The sequence below is a fragment of the Callionymus lyra genome, chromosome 2 (genome assembly GCF_982586985.1).
Source record: "Callionymus lyra chromosome 2, fCalLyr1.hap1.1, whole genome shotgun sequence".
Classification (NCBI taxonomy): domain Eukaryota; kingdom Metazoa; phylum Chordata; class Actinopteri; order Syngnathiformes; family Callionymidae; genus Callionymus; species Callionymus lyra.
In genome coordinates, this window is record NC_141819.1 from 30346322 (window position 1) to 30366538 (window position 20217).

At 39.9% G+C, this 20217-nt stretch overlaps 2 protein-coding genes and 1 long non-coding RNA gene across 3 annotated transcripts; 2 read left to right on the forward strand and 1 right to left on the reverse strand.

Annotated features, from left to right (window-relative positions):
• The first annotated feature begins 2780 nt into the window (after positions 1–2780).
• Positions 2781–7006, forward strand: echdc2 (enoyl CoA hydratase domain containing 2). Its single transcript, XM_087784623.1, is given in 11 exon segments — positions 2781–3061; positions 3307–3374; positions 3428–3515; positions 3592–3678; positions 3851–3943; positions 4643–4704; positions 4707–4863; positions 5442–5566; positions 6131–6181; positions 6254–6301; positions 6785–7006. Coding segments are annotated over 11 exon segments (1068 nt in total). The 5' UTR covers positions 2781–2850; the 3' UTR covers positions 6863–7006.
• A 1402-nt stretch (positions 7007–8408) lies between these two features.
• On the reverse strand, positions 8409–20125 carry zyg11 (zyg-11 family member, cell cycle regulator). The gene is made up of 18 exons (XM_087784622.1): positions 19782–20125; positions 19544–19709; positions 18504–18715; positions 18125–18442; positions 17175–17288; positions 16600–16716; positions 16073–16213; positions 15814–15990; positions 15577–15641; positions 15390–15489; positions 15258–15308; positions 13237–13398; positions 13120–13167; positions 12859–13056; positions 12740–12792; positions 11870–11967; positions 10406–10594; positions 8409–10339 (listed from the first exon to the last, which is right to left on the reverse strand). Exons 1-17 carry the CDS (start codon positions 19803–19805, stop codon positions 10410–10412), a joined length of 2229 nt encoding a protein of 742 aa, XP_087640748.1. The 5' UTR covers positions 19806–20125; the 3' UTR covers positions 8409–10339; positions 10406–10409.
• LOC148086480 (uncharacterized) lies at positions 16596–18254 on the forward strand. The gene is made up of 4 exons (XR_015710536.1): positions 16596–16718; positions 16823–16910; positions 17189–17351; positions 18131–18254. It is a non-coding gene; the product is annotated as an uncharacterized LOC148086480 (long non-coding RNA).
• Positions 20126–20217: the final 92 nt, after the last annotated feature.

Genomic DNA, 20217 nt, shown 5'->3' on the forward strand with positions numbered 1-20217 from the left:
AAAGAAAAAAAATACTTGGAGGAAAGTGTTGGAGATGTGATGAGTCATGAGTCGGTGATGGTGTCTCCTCTGTCGGTCTCTGTTGACAGGTGTTCTCAGGTGACCGCTTTAGTTAAACCCAGCCATCAGAACCATCAACATTCCTGCCACACTGGAGACTTTAAAACTCCCAGAGCCTCACCGAGACATTTGACAAGTATCACGTGTTTGTTTTCAGTCAGTCAAAGATTCTTTATTTTTTAATAAGGCTGGTTTGTGTGTCGCCTGTCAGCAGCCAGACATCTGCTCTGATCCTAAGCTGAAAGGAGATTCTTTGGCTGCCACTTTAGCTCCTCAGAATAATGTCTCTGACAACAAAATCCTTTGTTAAAAAAATATTTATTTGGACTTAGTGTTAGCCTGAAGCATGTGTAATTGAAATATGCTTTAATCATATCATGAACTATCAGACGTGATATGTGGCAGATTATCACACACGTGTGATGTTTTCCAACTAATCTAACATCTCAGAAAAAAACAAAGATTCAGTTGATCTTATTAATGACATATTTATTTGTGTTTGCAAAGAGAGTTTATTGCATGGAGTAAAGGGATACTGTCTCCTCTCTTGCCAGGCCTGCTCCATGCCTCCTTCCAACTTCACACCTGGCTGGCATGGATAAGAGTAATGCTGGTCGACCACCTGCTGTCGTCCTTCTGAAGTTCCACCTCTCAGGCACATTAAGGATGAGGAAGACTAATGCTTTTTTGGGGGGCTGGATGCTCGTTGCGATGCCCTGCGGAGGCCAAGGTCAACATCCTACCCTGAAATGTTACGAGCCCCCCTGACCCACCAGCAAATACAAGAGTGACATCTGCAGGTCTGGGAAGGTAACGCCGGGTCTCTGACCAGGAGTCACTGCTTTGTGTGACTTGTACACTGATGGCGATGTTTGTTGCAGATCCAGAAGAGATTCAACCACTATAGCTCTGCTGGATTTCTTTCTAGAATATGTGTTAGAGAGCTGAAGGGACACATCCATCACTCTGTGACTATGCGAGCACATTATGTGTGTTTGTTCTAGGGTGTGTGTTCAATCGTAGACACAAACTTCCACTGTTAGTCACACGGGTTGTGTCATAGATCTTTGCTATATCTTGAGTGTCATCTACCATCAGCCAGCTGAGGCGGGGTATGTGAGAAGGCCATGGCACACCAGTCAGGTGGATAACCTAAGCCGTCAACCAGATTATGGGGAAACCCATCAGCTAATATTTCACTGAAACACAACCTGTGTGTATCTGTGTATAACTAGCTGTTACTGATTACATTTTCCTCAGCAACTCCCTCAAACATCCCCCTTCACTCCACTCTGAAACATCTGAGTTATAAATGATTCACTGGCCCAGGGCATTAGAAGGTGTAAACAGCACAAAAGCAAGAGGAAATAGAAAGCGATGGTGGCAGGGTGTTCCTAAAAACGCACTGGCGTGAAATGGAGAAAAAACGGACTGTTGTGTCATTAGAGAGTATCGCTGTGTAATTGCATAACCTGTAAAGACATGCTCAATAATGGATGGTCAGACTAGACGGAAAACCTTATCTCAAAACGCCTCTTTGTCTGCTTGAGTGTGCGTTTCCAAGAGTCCTTGAGCAAGGCACAAGATCCCAAATGGTGTTGCCAAGCAAGAGATCCAAATTTCGGGTTCCTGTCTACATTATTAGTAATCAATCAATTAGTCATCAATGCAACAAATGTAATACTTAACTTTCCTACAGTCAATCAGTCTTTGTGTGCACATGTTCTTTTTTCTGCTTCCTCCCTTCATCAATCGTTTTTTTAATGGAATGATTGATTGGTTATGGCGACCAATTTTCTGACTAACCATGCTTCAAATAAAAAAATTATCCTAAAATGTATTGACGATGCAGAAACATTAACAAGATTGTTGAAATAAATAATATATATAAATAATTAGGGCGACTTCATATAAGGGAAATGAAAAAACATATGCTCAGCAGAAGTACTAAAGTTGTCCTAAAGGAAGCCATTCACTTAAACAATGGCAAAAACATGTCAAAATAAAGGGTCGGGGGCTAAATCCGGCCCTCCAAGTCATTCACGTGGTCATGTTAATATAGGTGCCTATAAAGATGCCAGTGTTTAAGATAAGATAAGGGTCAGAGATTACAGATAAGAGTACATCTGATGATTAAGGAAATTCATTTGTTTGGTTGAAGGTGGGCAAACACAGAAATAAAAAATGAAGATAAGACGAGTGTCAATCTTACTGAAATACATTTTGTTCCACCCGTGACTAAGACTGCTAAAATATTCTCACCCCTTGTGTGACTGAGTTTAACACCACTGGTCTAAATGTTTCTTTTATCATTTTTAAACATATTGTAATGGATTGTAACCTTTGTACAAGGTTATTATCATAAAATAACATTAATTAATTAATTCATTGGAAGAAATACCATTTGTGGTGACATTTATATTAGCACTTTAATCTTGCTTAAGTTGGAATAAAATACATACAGTGGTAAAAAATGTATTCTCTGTTTATTACATTTATTAAATGTTATTATCCAGGCTTCTTGTAAAGAATTTTTTTTTTGAAAACTTGTATTATTCATGTTTAACAAATTAATCTTTTTTTTTATAACTTATATTTCTCACCTGGAAGATTAAAAAAGAGTTTTTTTTAATCTCTTATGTTTATGTGTTAATATTATTTGTTAACAACGGTAGTGACCGTGTTTGCTGACGTTACAGACATCACTCGAGTCCCGCCCATTGAAACAGGAAGAACTTGAACGAAACTTTACTTTAACTCACGCCAGAAAACATCACTTACAAATTGCGAATGACTGCTTTAAGTCACGTACTTTCGCGTAAGTCTTGCAGAAGATTGTGCGCCATGCTCGCTGGAGGCAGTTACCGACACACCGCCGGAGTCGTGGCCGCCGGTGGTCGACCTGTGACCGGCTGCGGTCAACAACAACAACGTGGGCTTCAGACGGAGACATCGGATGAAGTTGAGGTCTATGCCAACCGTTTGGAAGGCGAAGACGAAGGTCAATTTACAAACTGTTTTTATTTTAATGTAGTATCCTAAAGTAGTCAGTAATTATTGTTAAACATGTTTGTTTCTTATAAATGCTTCCTAGCAAACATTAGCATTAATCGTTGATAGCAATGCTAACATTAATAATGTTTTTTCTATATATTTAAAATCGGGGGGAAATATACAAAACGATGAACCATCACCAAAAAATACAGCATCCATTCCACCATTATTGTTTTCCTTTTGTCCTCTCAGGTATAGTGGAGGTGCTGATGGGTCGTCACAAGGCTAGAAATGCTCTGGGTCACGTGTTGGTGTCACAGGTGAGCAGCAGGTTCACTCAAAACCAACACATTCTGAATGTTCATGTGGTCAGATGAGGGAGGCTGTGTCCGGCGTGTCTCAAGACTCAGCGGTGCGTGCCGTTGTGTTCAGGAGTCTAGTAACAGGTGTTTTCTGTGCAGGTGAGACTTTTTTACAATTCAGTGACTATCTTTTTTTTTAAAAACGGACTGATGAATGCAAGTGGTTTCCACACAGGCGCTGACTTGAAAGAGAGAGCGTTGATGGACGATTCCGAGTCTGATCTGTTTGTCCACAGCCTACGATCTCTCATGACTCAGATCGGTGAGTCCATAAATATTAGAATCAAATTTAAGATTAAAAAATAATTTTGCGTAAAGATCCAACAAGTTGTTTTAAAAGATAAAAACTGGCTGGTTCTGAAAAATTAATATGCCTTTTAAAATGTGTAAAACCAAGGTATTTGTGTGGATGAAACGTTGTGTGATGTTCATAGCACTGTTGCCGATGCCGACACTTGCAGCTCTGGACGGTGCAGCTTTCGGTGGAGGACTGGAGTTGGCTTTGGCCTGTGATCTTCGCATTGCAGGTACCTTTACCCAACATATGACCTCATCTTTTTCTTCTTTTAGCCCCTCATCACATGTCAGGAGTCGCCATTATCTTCAACAGATTTTATATTCACTTCCTAAAAGGGGAAAGAAGAACTTCCGCGTCTTATTGGAGTTGGTTCAGCTTTTAGGTGGAAAAATTGTGTAATCTTGGAAATATCTTAAGCAATTACTGGCATTTGCTGTTGTTGCATTGTAATAAAATCTACCGAGAAGTAACATCAGAAACTGAAACGAAAGGTCAACAAGTACAAACAAGTATAATACAAGAATATACACAAATTAAAAGTAATAATCTTGAAGACTTTCATACAAACACTTTTCATTTTTATATTTTTAATGTAATGTATTTTACTATTCATTTCTATATGCTTACTTTAAGATATTTATCAGTTATTTTATTTACTTTTATTTATTTATTTTTAGATATTTGTTTATTTTTGTCACTAATGAGTCACACACTACACAAAAAAACACAAGAAAATAATCACAATTTAAAAAGATTGTCTTCCCTTTATTTGGCTGTGAGATCAAAACAAAAGTAGTTGCAATTACAAATATCTACTTCAGGGACTCTGAACATGTTCTTCCTGCCTGTAATGATCTACTGATGAGCGGTGAAAGGCTTGTGTAGATACACAGCAGTGTGGACCTTCAAACGTCTTTGTCTGTTTCAGCGGACTCTGCACAGATGGGACTGATCGAGACGACACGTGGGCTTCTCCCAGGGGCCGGTGAGTGGTGACTCGCGGTCACACTCCTGTAGGACCATGCTCTGCTGAATCGGGTGATGAAGCATTTGGAAAATTTGACCTTGAGACGGTTTGTCCTCTAGGGGGCAGTCAGAGGCTGCCGCGTGTGGTGGGCATGCCGAAAGCCAAGGAGCTCATTTTTACAGGTGTGACATGGACACTTTCTACAGGTTACATGGAAGTATATCAGTGCCATCTGAAAATTTAGTAATTGTATTAAACATTTGATTGAGAATGTATGTTTAAGCATCTAATTATGTGTTTTTATTAATATAGTAAAAATATATATATATATATATATTTTTTTTTAATAGAACATTTTCAAAATCAATGGTATTTAATGGTCTGCTTTTACTTTGTCATGTGATCATCTGCACAACGCATGATTGGTCCAAAGGTTTTTACTCAAAAATATTACATTTTTGGAAAGTTTCATTTTTTATAATTGGAATTTGAATATCAAACTATATATGTAAAAAAAAAAGAATAAAAAATATTAATTTAGAAAAAATATATATATATATTTATATAATGATTTAATTCAATAAAAACAAATTCAACTTTTCAATAATCAATTTAGAAATTATTTAATCTCATTATTTAAAAAACATTCCATATTTAAAATTTTAAATTCAACCATCCAATAATCTGATGCGGCCGATATACTGCCATCATTTTACACTGGTATCACACAGTTTACCGTATTCTCTTTGGGTGTTATCAGGTCGATGTTTAGGAGGGCAGGCCGCTCTGGAGATCGGGTTGGTTAACAGAGCTGTAGCGGAAAACCTGACTGGAGACGCTGCCTACAGGGAAGCAATCATTCTGGCCAGAGAGATTCTGCCTCAGGTCAGAGAACACTCTCTCTTACTCATCAGCCTTCAGGCGGCAGAGTCCGTCTCTCACCTCTGCACCTTGGATCAACAACTTGTCAACAGCTCTTCTTGTTCTCAGCCAGTCTGTCTTCCTGCTGCATCCACTCTGCCTCATTCTCTCCCCGGGCCTTTGTCACTCCTCGTTGCTTCACCGGAGTCCGGCTGCCACTGACACTTGGCAGGGTCACGGTGGCAGTCAAGTGGAGAGATGGAGGCACTTCGTTTGCATCAAAAGACATTGATTGATGATCAACCATAACATTATGACAAACCTTATTGACTTGGAAAGAGTTTTTCTTTCGAGTGCTCCTGGCCTGCATTGATAATTACCAGTTCAATCTGGTTCAAAGAGAAAGAAGGAAGGGAGTCCTGGCTCCTTCAAAGGACTTGATGGGGAAACAATACTGACTCATTACTAGAGGAACCCTTAACTATACATTTTTTTTGCTTTGGTGAAAAACACAGGTTCTGTTTCTGTGAGACAAAAGGCTCTTTTCAGAAAATAAATCGCATTGTTTTCCATCTTTCTTTTCACCAGGCACCGATCGCTGTGCGGATGGCCAAAGAGGCAATGGACCGAGGCGCAGAGGTACGCTTTGCTGCTTTTATCAATGTATAACGTGAGTCAGCGCTCAGTGGATGATATTTGTCTCTTTTTAAGGTCGACATCAGTTCAGCGATGGCGATAGAGAGGATGTGTTATGCTCGGGTAGGACTAATGATTCATGTGCATTATGCAAATTCGTTTGAAGGTGTGAACATGGAGCTTCAAATGTAATCCCAGGAAAAAGAAATGATATGACCATAAAAATACTTGAAAACAAAATGTTAACATTTAAAAGTGCTATATCATCAATATAATTATGCATTTATAGCCTTTTGAATCCCTCAATTTAAAAGCAAAAGGGGAGTTTAAAGAAAATGTAAGATTATTGTTTAGTCTTTGCTGAAATGACTATCAAACAAACACTATATACAAACATAATAAAATACAAAATGAGTAATTGGCTCATTTATGTTTATTAATTTACATGTCAAACATATCCAGTGATCGTCACATCATTCACGCATGAAGACACACTATACTCGGCCATATTGTACTCACTTTACTGATGGCATGTTTGAAAGTAAAAAGGCAGTTTTGTTTTTGAAACATCATTCACGCTGACTAACTGCCTTCTCATTGTTCCAGGTCATTCCCACTAAAGACAGACAAGAGGGCATGGCTGCCTTCATCGAGAAGAGACCCCCGCGATACACAGGGCAGTGATCTCTTTGCACAGCTTCTCAAACTCAGGCATTACATGAGCAGTTATATTTTAACTTGAGAAACAAACTAAATCATCTGCATAATTACAACCAGACCATCGTTTAGATTCTTGTCAATAAAATTCTAAGTGGATACATACTAACACATGGTGCTCTGATCGCTCTTTGGTTCAAAGTTCATTTTTCAGGAGACATAAAGAACCTTTTCTAGCCGCTTGAGACTATATGTGCACAGATCTCTTGAAAATGTACTAAAAAAATAATAAGCCAATATAATGGCATCTTCATTGTTCAAAAATGACATTTGAACGTTAATCTACCGTATTTTCTGAAGTCTAAGACACACTTGTAAATGCATGACGGGCCCTTTTATCCAGTGCAACTTGTGTATTATTCTGGTTGTACTAACTGAACCGATTTATTGTGCTCAAAATGTTTAAGTACGCCTTCCATGTTCTTCGTGTTCAAGATATTTTTTATTTTCCTCACAGCCCTAGATGTTCAAATGTAAGCGATAATATAAGAAAGCTGCAGTCAGGGACTGTTAAAAAAAAAAGACCTGCAGATGCCATAGATCTTGGTGGGAGGCAATAAACGCAGCAACAATCTTACTTGCAATGCATTGTTGAGATTTTTCATTGACAAAATTAAATTGATCAAAGAGAAAATCTCTCCCTCTTTGTTTGGAACCCCTACTGTCTCTGAGCCCCTCTCCTCCTCTTGGTCCTCCTTCAATGCTGTATCTTTGGGTGATATTTCAGCAAGATGAAACCCTCCTCTTGCTCAGATGACGTACTTCCTTGTAGACTTTTTATCAAAGTATTTGATGTAATTGGCCCCTGGGTTACCAATATGGTGAACCTCTCCCTTTCCACAGGAGTTTTTCCCAATGCATTTAAACATGCCATTGTGGAGCCTCTGCTCAAAAAAACAGGCTTGGACCCAACTGACCTCAGTAATTTCAGGCCTATTTCTAAGCTCCCTTTCTTGTCCAAGATCTTGGAGAAGGTGGTGTCTGAGCAGCTGTCTTTGTTCCTGGATCAGAACGACATCCATGAGAAGTTTCAGTCTGGCTTCCGTAAACTCTACGGAGACGGCTTTATTGAAAGTGTCCAGTGACATGATGTCGGCTGACTCGGGTAAATTCACTGTTCTGGTTCTTTTGGATCTGTCCTCAGCCTTTGACATAGTTGATCACCAGATCCTGCTAAGTAGACTGAGGGATGAAGTGGGACTGTCTGGGTCTGTGTTAGAATGGTTCTCATCTTACCTTTCTGGGCGCAGTTTTAGTGTATCTGCCAATCAAATGAGGTCTGAATCGGCAGATCTGTTGTGTGGAGTCCCTCAAGGTTCTGTTCTGGGTCCTTTATTGTTTTTGCTGTACTTGATTCCCCTCGGTAAAATCATTCAGAGATTTCCTGATGTTTCTTATCACATTTTTGCTGATGACATCCAGCTCTACTGCTCTTTTGATCCAACTGAGCCCCAGAGGCTGAACAGCTTAGTCAATTGTTTGCTAGAAATCAAACAATGGCTGAGTGAAAACACTCTACAGCTAAATGTGGACAAAACTGAAACTCTGGTGATTGCTCATGATGATAAGGTTCCAGGGTTGAGTCAGTACTTGGGTCTGTCAAACTGAGCCTGAGAAACCTGGGCATTGTATTTGACAAAGACGTGTCTCTTGTTCAACACTGAAGAAAACTGACCAGAAACTGTTTCCTTCAACTGAGAAAATCTCTAAACTTAGGAAAATGTTGTCGGAACATGATCTGGAGCTTGTAATCCATGCGTTTGTTTCTTCTCGTCTGGACTATTGTAACAGTTTGTTTTCATGTCTTAACAAGAAGGAGCTGTCTCGCCTGCAGTTGATTCAGAACTCTGCAGCGAGAATTCTAGCCTGCTCAAGTAGAAGAACTCACATTTCTCTGATCGTTAAAACTCTTCACTGGCTTCCAGTTTCTTTCAGGATCAACTTTAAAATTCTGGTTCTTACTTTCAGAGCTATTCATGGTCAGGCTCCTCCTTACATCACTGATCTGATCCAGCCTTACACCCCAGCTCAGGCTCTGAGGTCTGTGGATCAGAATCTACTGATGGTTCTATTTGTTCAGGCTTTTCCTTGATTTTCTGGAACTCCTGTTGTGTTATCAGTGTTATCTTGATCTTTAAAGTATATACTTTATTGAATATTGTTTTGATTGTTTAAGCGCTTTGTGACCCTGGTCTGGAAAAGCGCTATACAAATAAAAATGACTTACTTACTTACTTACTTACTTATGGTTCGTACAAAACAGCAAACTCCCATGATGCTTTTCTACACAGGTCTATTTAGTAAAAGCTGATTGTTTGCTACAATACTGTATTTAAATCCTACATCTATGTTGCTTTGGTAAAAGTGTTCGACAGCTGTGATCGGTTGACTGGGCGACAAAGAATCATGAGCCTTTTTGTTTTGTTTAATCCAGAATGTATTGATTTAAAAAAAAAAAAACGTTTGTCTGCCATTGTGGGAATGTACATTCTTTATTATTCCAACAATAAAAACATCTTTTATCAGCAGCCAAATGAAGCAGAGCCGCCACCCGTGGTAAAACATTTTCTCATTCAAATTGTCAAACACTGGCCGGTATGAAGTAAACAATCTGGATTGACACGTCTTTCACAGAGCAAAGCTTATTCCAACTATAAAACCCACAGTGAAGCGTGTGGAACATCTTGACGATCGTCTTGATTATGGGTCAAGCAATATAATGATATCAGGCTTCATCGACTATTCCTGATCAATAACAGTTTACCTGGAAAACACATTTGATTCATGATATTTAAGTCATTTTTAAACATTTACTGTACACCCCGTGACGTACCGCCACAAACCTCCACCCATTGTCAATAAAAAATACATCAACCATGCAAGCAGTTCCACCAGCCCTGCACAAATCCTTGCTCTTCCATCGACTATCATCTATGTACAAATACTCACACTGCTGTACAGAGGGACATACACACATGCTCATACTGGGAAGCTCCGACATATTTACAATCTTTTTTTCAACAAAACATCTGTGCCACTCCTGCGAGACGGACACATCTGGATGGAAAGTGCTTGAAGGCTTGGCTGGGTAGATATTCCAAAACTAAAAGGGAGCATGCTTGAGCTCACTGCAGCGGCATGCGTTCGTCGAACGAGCTGAAACCTACACGAGGACCAGAGGTCGTTGACCTTCCGCTAACCAGAACTCTTAACATTTGTGCACTTCTGTCAGAAAAACATTTGACACTATCTCAAATTGAAATTTCTTTGTTTTTTACAACATTTTAGTACACAGTTTTTATTTGCAATAAACAAAGTATATAAATAAGTGTGTATGTGTGTGCAAAGGTTTCTTTAAAGTGTGTCCGTGCCTGTGATATGCAAACACACGACTGCTCTGCTGTGACTCTTATATTCTTCTTTTCCTAGAGGCAGCACCGTATTCTGAAAGAAATGATTCACAGGATGAGCAAAAGGTCCTCGTTGCATGATGACGCTGCAGTTGTTCACCTGTTTATTGAGGCGGTGGGCGCCGGACCACGAGTGCAGGCTGGCCGGTGCGCACTCTGTGGCGCTGCAGACTCTCCAGGATGCTCTCGGCCAACAGTTTGACGTCCCTGTGGGTTTGGGGGTTTGTGTGGACGAACTCTAGCTGTTGGAGCCCGCCTTCTTCCAGCAACATGCTGCAGTAGCGTGAGGCTGAGGACACACAGTCATCACAGGTTTGTAATAGGATTCATCCCTTTAATTCTTTCATTAGATGATCATTTCAATACATGTTCAGGGTTCCTACAGTTGCAGGCAAGTTAAATGCAAGACCTCTTAACAGTTTAAAAAATATATATATAATTTGAAATTTAAGAAAATTTCAAAAAGGTAAGCGAACACCACATTAATTACTAGAGGTGATAGAAAAGATCCATACACTGATAAATCCCAATATGTTTGCCACAATACTCTATTGATATGGATTTCAAATCATAGTTTATTTTTTATCATACTTCTTCTATGGTTTATATTTTAATTGTCTGTAAAAAAAAAGAAATTATTTGATTGCCATACATATGCAATATTTGTTTTATGTTGCAATTGAACTTGGATGCCTCTAGATGGCAGCCTTTACACCTGATTAAACACAGTTAAAGGAACAATGAAATCCCAGTGATGACTGAGGACGAGAGGATACAGTTGACTCCATATCTATCGTTTTGCCAGATTCTTGTCAATACACACCCCTATTAATTACCTATGAATTTGAACTGAAAAACTCCTTGACTTAATGCTAACTTGAAGATAAGTACCGGAATTGCTACATGAAGTGCCTTGGTCTGCTGTTTGTTAGTTCCTCTATTATGATGGTGCATCAATACGTGAATATAAAAGAAATTTCAGGATTTGAAATTAAAATAAATTCTCATTATTACTCTATACTCTGGTCCCAATGTTTATCTCAAGATCTCTGTTTGAAGCGTGTGAACAAAAAAAAATGTTATTTGTGTTTTAACCAGCAAAGTCTCTAGAAGAACAAACTTAATTTTACACTGATTTATTAAACACAAAATACAATCAAATCTATTAATCTATTACCAATTTCCATGTGAATGTTGACTATGGATTAAACCAGAAACCGCCTGTGTGGAGAACTAACACATTGACAGCAACACATTTCAGGGCCAAGCTGGTAGTACTAATGTGTTGATGGCCTTAATGATACATCTGGAGTAAGATACCGTCATGGTGCAGTTATTTTGAAAGACCACTAGATGGGACTAAAAACCAAGACTATATGTTGATTTTAATTCAACACCAAATTCTCTGCAACTCCAAACTAGATTGAATTTCAGTACCTCAGTTATTAACGGTCAAGCGTTTTTAAAGAATATAAAACAGCAACACAAGAATCAGTGTGACGTTTGACGCTAAACTGAGTTTCCAGATGTTCATGGAAAGACTTTGCTTCTTCATCTCTCTTACCGTTCTTGCTGCAAACATGCTGCATGGCCCACGCCGCCCACAGCTGGACACCAGGGGTATGGAAACATTCCAACAAGGGGAAGAAGGGATTAAAGGACCTACAAATGAGAATTAGTTAACACCTGGTACCAGATAGAGGTAAGACCTTTTTTCTCTGTGATATAGTATGAGTTTGAATTTTACTTTCTGAATATGTAACGAGACAAACTTTCCCATCTCAACTGTCAAATTTAGTTTAAATGCATCAGTCAATAAATGGTATAGGATTAAAATCAGGCATCAGAAAAACGGTTTAATTGAAATGTTCTATAACAAAAGATGAACTTAACGTTTTTGTGATGTAGATCAGTGCCATCAATATTGAATTGTTGAATTTCATAATAGTTTATTTGAATTTTCTTGTTAAGTTTTCCAAGCATCGCATTATTTTTAATCATTAAATTCAATAATTTGTAAATGGATAGTAGATTTTTTTAAAATATTTATTTAAAAATGTATTAAAATTATATATATTTTTAAATTTCTCTATTACAATATTATTTTATTTTTTTTACAAATACAGTATGATGTTATTCCAATAATTTGATCGAATATCTATTATACCAACAATTAATCTAGAATTAGACGGCTATAATTTTAGAAAATTCTTGTATTTTAAATTATTGGAGTTACATTCAATACTCTTAATAAAGTATTAAAAAAAGGCTTTTAATATACACATTTAGAATTAAAATATTCAAAATATGCCTAAAAAAATGGTCATTAAAAAGAAAAGTCACTGACGCACTTTTTTACTAGTCCACCACAGACGAGAATATTTGTTAAATACAGACATTAGTTGCTGCTAAATACTTGAGGACCGTGTCGTACCTGTAGGCCACCATTTCAAACTCTGGTGCTGGCCACTTCATGATGACGTCATGCTAGAGAAACACACACACCGTCAGACAAACGAGTGAGTACCAACATGTGTGTCGAATGTTTTCTACCAGTTGTTCCAGCAGTGAGCAGCGAAGTTCCGCGCTCAGCGTCCAGGCCTGCTCTCCTCGTGACGTCAGGTGTGCGAGGATTCCGGCGGCAAAGTAGCTGACCTCCACCTCTGAGCTGTGGAGGAGACTGCTGATGTGGTCCAGGAAGCTTTGAACCATCAACTCCCCGTGCAGCTCGCCCACCTCGGCTATGTTGTTCTGCATCAGATAAGAAAGTTCAATTATTTTGTGTGTGTGTGTGTCGATTGACCGATGACTCACCAGGAGACCCAGAACCTTCTGCTGAATGGAGGATTCTTTTGGGAAGGACTGCAGCAAATAGAGAGAACATTGAGTCAGTGTCTCTCGTAAATCACTATGTTGTTTTACACAACGTACCTCCAGGACTTTAATGAACAAGTCCAGACCCTGGTTCTCCATAAAGTGTCGGCATGTCGTAGGTGATTCGTCCGTGAGATTCCAAAGTGCACTGAGTGTAAATTTCAGGGTGGCATCCACCAAACCCTGCGTGGCCTTCTGCCTGACGATGTGGAGCAGTTGCTGCAGAGAGAAACCTTTTATTTAAGGTCTTGTTGTCAGTCACGGTATCTTTTTTTGAAGCGTGACACAGGAAGCATTAGGGTGGTCACAAAACATAGTGTTTTTAATGAATACAATTTATTTTAAATCATTTATGCATCTCTTTCATGCAAGTTTTAATATTTTTCTTTAAGATTGGATTTGACGGAAACACTGTCATCAAGGTGTGTTTTATTTTCTAAAATGGCTGAATATGCTCATTATAACAGAATCTTTTTTCATGCATATATAAATTGATTTATATTTTAACACTTATAAGTAGAAAATAGATACAAAGCTGATATAACTCCAATTCAGTTCCCTGTACGATTCCCCCATCATCATTAATGAAAATGATAAACTTTAGCAACCAGGTTCTTCTACCGTATTTTCCACACTATGAGGCGCACCTTCAATGAATGGCCTATTTTAGAACCGTTTTCATAAATAGGGCGCACTTGATTATAAGGTGCATAGAATAAAAGATACAGTCAAACATTTGACTGGGGTTGCGTTATGCATCCACTAGATAAAGCTGAGCTAAAGGGAATGTCAACAAAACAGTCAGATAAAGTCAAACTTTATTAAGCGTTCTGACATTTCCGTTCACTCCCATGGTAACGATGTTCAAATAATGTTTAAAAGGCTTCAAGCAGCAGCTCATGAGACTGGTGTTGTGAGCAGACAAATGTTGTGTGCGCAGCAGAGAAGTTGAGCGTGTGTATGACAGCTAGAGCGCACGTGTATGACATGTTCAATGCACCTATATGACTGGTTGGGTGCGCAGCAGAGTGATTTTGCACAAAAAAAAGAAGTTTTTGAGTGTACAACAACCAATGCTGTGTCTAAAATCGCATACTAGCGTACTAAAAGTTAGTATTTTTAGTGCGTTAGTGCGTCTCAATTCTTAGTATGCGAAATTTAGTGCGCCATGCACACTAAATTGGCGTACTAACACGCCCACAAAACTGAGCATGGTTCGATGGACACTAAACACACTAAACAGCCGCCATCTTAGTGACGTTTTAAACGGAAGTTACGTCATATATAAATGCATATATATGCATATACTTACAGGTGCATTTTCCGCAGCAGTAGGAGGATAAACACGTCTTCGCTGCTGATACCAGCTTAAATATCTCGCGATTATTTAGATTCTCATATTTTTTCTTTATTTCTTTTTCCAAAGTTGCAATACGTGCTGCCAGCAGGTGTCTGCGATAGCGTTCAAACAGCTGGTTGAAACATCGTTAAATAGAAGTAGAAGAAGAAGCTGTCATGTGATCTCCGGTAAGTGTGTAGCAGCAGTGTTTGATTTGAGACATACTATCTGTGGAGAATTTGCGTACTAGTTAGTACGTACACTATCCTGATCATACTAACTTCTAGCATACTAAGAGTAGTATGCGATTTGAGACACAGCACAAGACACACTCGCTCAAACCAGTGGCAGTAATTGTACGCCATAGACGTCCGCCGTGATGTTAGGTGCGTCATAAAATCCCACCCCGTGAGAAAGCAATGACGTAATCCCGCCCACGGCGTGTCGGCTCAGTAGACGCAGTGTCATGAAAGTGTTTGTAACCAAGTAACAAACCAGGTAATGTTTATATATAAGGCACTCCGGATTATAAGTCGTTTTTTGAGAAATTTAAAGGCTCTAAAGTGCGGAAAATACGGTTTTAACATTTTGGATGATGAGGTTTTCTAATGGAGGTTTTCTAAATCAGAAAAGAGCCGATCTGTGTAACATCAGAATATTGTATGACTTAATTTAACATTTCTAATGTTGCAACTTTATATATTCAAGTTCATTTTTTTGATCAAATTCGGTCTCTCACCTTGACTATGAACAGATCTGCTCCCAGCTGAGCCGTCTGCTCTGTAGACAGCTGAAGTGTAAAATAATCCAGATGTTCAAGATGTTTAAAATAAAAATACTTTTTGCGACCGACGTAGTTCAAAAAACGCACCTTGGCGGCCAGTATAGAAATGATGGCCACAGCCATCCTCTGCATGTTCTGGTCTTCGTGGTTGCAAAGCCACTGCATCACTAGTTTGGCAGCTTCAAACCTTAAAAAGAAAACCCCGAAATAAATACTTTCTCAGCATTTTGATTATTCAGGAAATATCAAAGTGCCGTGAAGAAGAGTCACTCACCGGTTGAAAGGAATCCCCTGTAAAATGCGATCACTGCACAGAGACAGTAAACAGTTCTTCTGGAGCTGGAGGCAGAGAAAGCAAATATGAAATGCACATAATCCTAGTTGAACTTGTGAGACAAGAACTCGCATATAAAACAGAATAACTTCATATTTCTCATACAAATATAAACTTATACAGTTTCTCATGTGGAAACCCAACCCACCCCCAGACGGAAAAGTGGGCGTAACCCACCTGTTGGTGGTTTGGAAAAGTCCTCATGGCCTCCAGGAGAAGCTGAGTGACGGTGCTCAACAGTCTCACCGGCATCATCAACGCCAGGTCCTGCTTGGTCAGGTTGAACACACAAGCGCTGGCGGCCAGCTGCACATTCAGAGTGGCCGGATGATTCTTCATGGCCAACACCACCAGCTGCACGAGGAAGAGAACGTCAGCTCCGCTTGATGATAAAAAGCGAGACTATTGGAAGCTACCGACGGCAGCGGCGCGTCACCTTGAGGATGTCGGGTCGAGGTTTCTCCATGACATGAGTTAGACTGAAGAGATGAAACAGAGCTTCCCTCACAAAACCTTCTCTCTCGCTGTAGCGCCGCAGGGCCTCACAAATCTGCTTCTCGTTGGCTTCTCCCGTTACCTGGAAGATATATCATATTATATATATGTATATACAGTTGCCCAACAGAGAGAGACTTGTGTCTAACTTGAAATCATTTTTACAGGTGTCTAATTGGAAATGTGAGGTAACCTGCCTTGCATTCTTTATAAGCCTTTACCACACCCAACATTGCACATCAGGTGCAATCTTTCTCAACAACCCTCTTAACAGCTAACCAATCACAGCTGTCAATCTCTTAAAAAATATAGACTTCCGTTTCATTAACACAATAATGTTTAACAATTGAAGGGCATCATGGGACTTCACCGTTTCGTTGGCACCACAAATATGGTGGATGTGATAGTTAGTGCTTTTAATGTGATTGTGTTGAATGAAACTTGTGTTTAAACAAATCCGTGTCTTACTTTTAGGTTTCCCTCCCCAGAGAGGAAGTCAGAGAATCCAGCATCTGTGGCCAGAAGTCCAACAAATGTCATCCCAGGTCTTTCCTCCACGAAGGCTTTGACGGCGGCATCAGTCACCTGTACAGAAACACCGTTTCCAACATCCTGAGTCAAACATCTGATCATGTTCTATACATTTGAGTCAGGCCTCCTTTTAATCCATCCATGTGGGCCTTCCTTCTAGAATCTTGTCCTCCCTGGTCACCCCTAAAGAAAAGCTTCTCTGCCAATTCCATCTTTAGCTTCCCGTCCTGTCAGTCTCTCCAGCACAAGTAAGGAAGACATGTTCTTCACAGGTTTCTCCGTCCTTCATCTCCACTTCTTAATTCTGATCCCAGTAGCTTCTCCCTTTCACCTGCATTTAAACTCCACTGCTCCACCTCTCCTTCCTGCCCTTCCTCCTCACTCTCACTACGACACTAGGACACGTCTCCACTGCAGCACAGACAGAAAAACACTAAATGTTTGGTTTCTCCAGTGACATGTTCGGTACAACATCAGTAGCCAGACAATCAGAGAGTAATAAGTTCATTTACCTGCTTCCTCCCAGATACGTCGAGGGAGACGAGGGCTGGCAGAATCCCAGGCTGCCCGAGCAGTTGACGGGCGATGTCTGACGTGAACTGTTTATCATCACTGATATCCAGATGCTGCTCAGAGATTCATAAGTTAGAAAACATTTAACGGCTTCTTCGGAACCAACAACACAAGAGGTTTGTCCACAATAATAAACACGTACTATAAACTTTAAGAAACAAGGTTCCAACCTAACCTTAAAAAGTATTTAAAGACATTTAATTAATAATATAAAAATAAGGCCTTACTTGGCATTTACCTTCCTTTAATATAAACTCTAAATTCTTATAAAAGTAAACACACGATAAGTGAGGTTTGATGTCAGTTTCAAATCTCAAAATATCTGGTAACATTTATTTATTTATTTATTTTTAAAAACATAATTTAAAAGGTTGCCGACGATAGCAATATTGGAACTATATCCCAACAGGGTATTTCTACTCCAGTGCGGCAGCAAATTAAGAAACCAAGAGAATAGAGTAATTTCAATGACAATTCTAAAAACATTATAAAAACACGCTTCTATCAATCATTTCCGAGCAATGAATTGGTCTCTTTTTTTCTGGTTGATTGTCGAGTTGGTCTTACATTTAATTGTCAAAGGGTATTAAAAAAAAGTCTTCTACATTTTCTACAAGCAAAGTATAGCTGTGACTTGTAAGAGCACTGCTTGATGGCTGCGAGGACTGTCTGAACATTTACTATAGGAAAAAATATCACAAATATATTGAAGGACTATAGAGTCCCTTCTGAAATATCTATTGATCTCTGTCGCAAAGTCTGGAGAAAAACGAAGGGGGAGCTATTCACAATTAAAATGTGTGTAGTTATTTGTCATAGGGGACTGAAAACTTTTAAAAGTTTAACCTCAACAATATTGCAAATTAATTTCAAAATAATAAAAACGAACCTGCAGAACATTCAACTGGCCGACGACTGCCAACATCTGAGTGCTACTCATCTCCAGTCTCTTCATCTGGTGAAGCGTGAGCGAGCGCAGCCTTTCCTTCAGGCCCAGCAAGGGGCTCAGGTTAGTCACCGACGTGTTGGAGAGATCCAGGCTCTCCAGCCGAGGCAGCGAGCACAAGTCCACCAGCCCGGAGTCATAGAAGTCCACATTGGCCAGAGACAGGGAGCGCAAACCCTGGAGGGAGCTGAAGCTGTGCCGGCTGGGTTCTTCCAGAGAAGACATTGTGAGGCCGGTCAACACAAGCCGCTGCAGGGACTCCTGCAAACAAGTTTGACAGAATCAGAGCGAGTCGTGGACGAAGCTTAACTTCACAACTTGCCTGGCAGTATTTGTTGGAGGCTAATCCTTGAAGGATGTCAGGAATTGTGAGGTCGGCATTGACCCGGGCTGCGTCCAGTTCCAGCAGCCTGTGAAAACAAACGGCTTTCTGAAAAGCCTCTGCAGAAATGCGGGCGGTGCGGATGCACGCCCGCCTCAGCCGGAGATATTCACAGTTCCGAAACACACCGACGCTGCTGTCATTCAACTGACCTGCAGAGAGATGGACACGAAATATTTCTCAATCAATTCTCTAGGAATGGAGGGAAAACAGTCAGTGTGGCCAGTGAGACAGAGATAAAGCAGTCGAAACAAAACAAACTGAGATGTGGATACAGCTGTCTTAGGAACAACTAGTACTACGATCATAATAAAGACATTTTTGCTGCGGCAATGTGTTGCTAAGACACTGTTGTATCATGTTTTTATTTCCATCCAGTGTTTTTGTCTTTGTATTAATGAGAGAATCCAACTCCCGTGCAAAGTACATTCCAAAGATTCTCTATCGTCTCACTATAATCATTACTATCGACAGCTGACGAGACGGTTTCTGGAACAACCATGGACAAAGTGTATAATGTAGACAATTTTTTTCACAGCTAAACATCTTGTTTTGTATTAATTATTGTATAAGCTCGAAAAACTACCTTCTTAAGTTCTTTGTTTAGGACTTTTTCTTGTGACTGTCTGCCCCCAAAAATCATACTTGAAAAGAAAAGTCATTTTTAATCAGAATATTTTTTACAAGAGCTTTACACGCAAGTCTGTTTTATAATTTTGTTTTTTCTTTTCCTTTCTTACTTGCTTTCTTTTTTGATCATATTTTGGTTCTTCGCTCCCATCTTCTAGGTTGTACTGCCCTCACAACAGTCTCAGTATATAATGTGGCCCTGAGGAAATGTAATCGCTCACCCATATTTCAGAACATCAACTACACAGATAAAAATAAACTGGCCATGACGGCTGAACCTTTGTGAAAAGGTAGGTGCTGTATTTAGAAGCAAGTGTGTGTGAGGTACATATTTTGATATTTCTGTCTACCTTCTGTAGCCATCTTGGCCAGCAGCTGGTCAGCCAGTTCCTGCGGGAAGAGGATCGCCTCCCTGAAGGCTGCAGATCCATCAGGACGCTTCACACAGAACATGTCCAGGTTCTGACTCACATAGGTCAAGCACAAGTCCATGAGCGGCGCAGGAGAAGAATCGTCCTACAAATAACATGAACCATGAAGAGGTAGGAAGTGAAGAACAAATACGCATCTAGTGAAGTTGAAACTCACCATTGTCAGAATATTGCAGGCCATGGTAGTTGTTATGGTCGCAGGTTAGCTTATTGGTTGCAGACTGGTGTCTCGACGGCTACAATGGCAGGTTCTTCGCCACGTAAATGTGTTCTGTTCCCACCTGAAGCCAAGGCGGTGACGAGTGGGCTCAGCTAGCTCACTTGTTGTCGCCTCTCTCTGCTGGAAAATCCTGCTCGGTGCCAGGGCGTTGACAGCTGCCTCTGGAGAACAGCCCGGGTGTGTTTTTGCACACAAAAATAACTTGTAGGATCGAGATCAAAACTGGATCGTAGTTTTTTAGATTCCACAGGCTGCAGTCTATTTTGGATCAGACGAGACAGGCAGTAAACAAAGGTCATACCACCGGAAGTAATGCAGTTAGACTACGGAAGCCGTGTGTGATTTTGTTTTGTTTATTGAGGACACTTTCAAC

What these genes read in the sequence shown, in the direction of transcription:
- zyg11 (XM_087784622.1), bottom strand. Translation starts at nt 19,805, where the DNA reads ATGGCCTGCAATATTCTGACAATG. An exon ending in TGTTCATTAAAGTCCTGGAG is followed by an intron (nt 13,168 to 13,236) that starts GTACGTTGTGTA and finishes TATTTGCTGCAG; the next exon opens with TCCTTCCCAAAAGAATCCTC. An exon ending in TTTGAAATGGTGGCCTACAG is followed by an intron (nt 11,968 to 12,739) that starts GTACGACACGGT and finishes TCTCATTTGTAG; the next exon opens with GTCCTTTAATCCCTTCTTCC.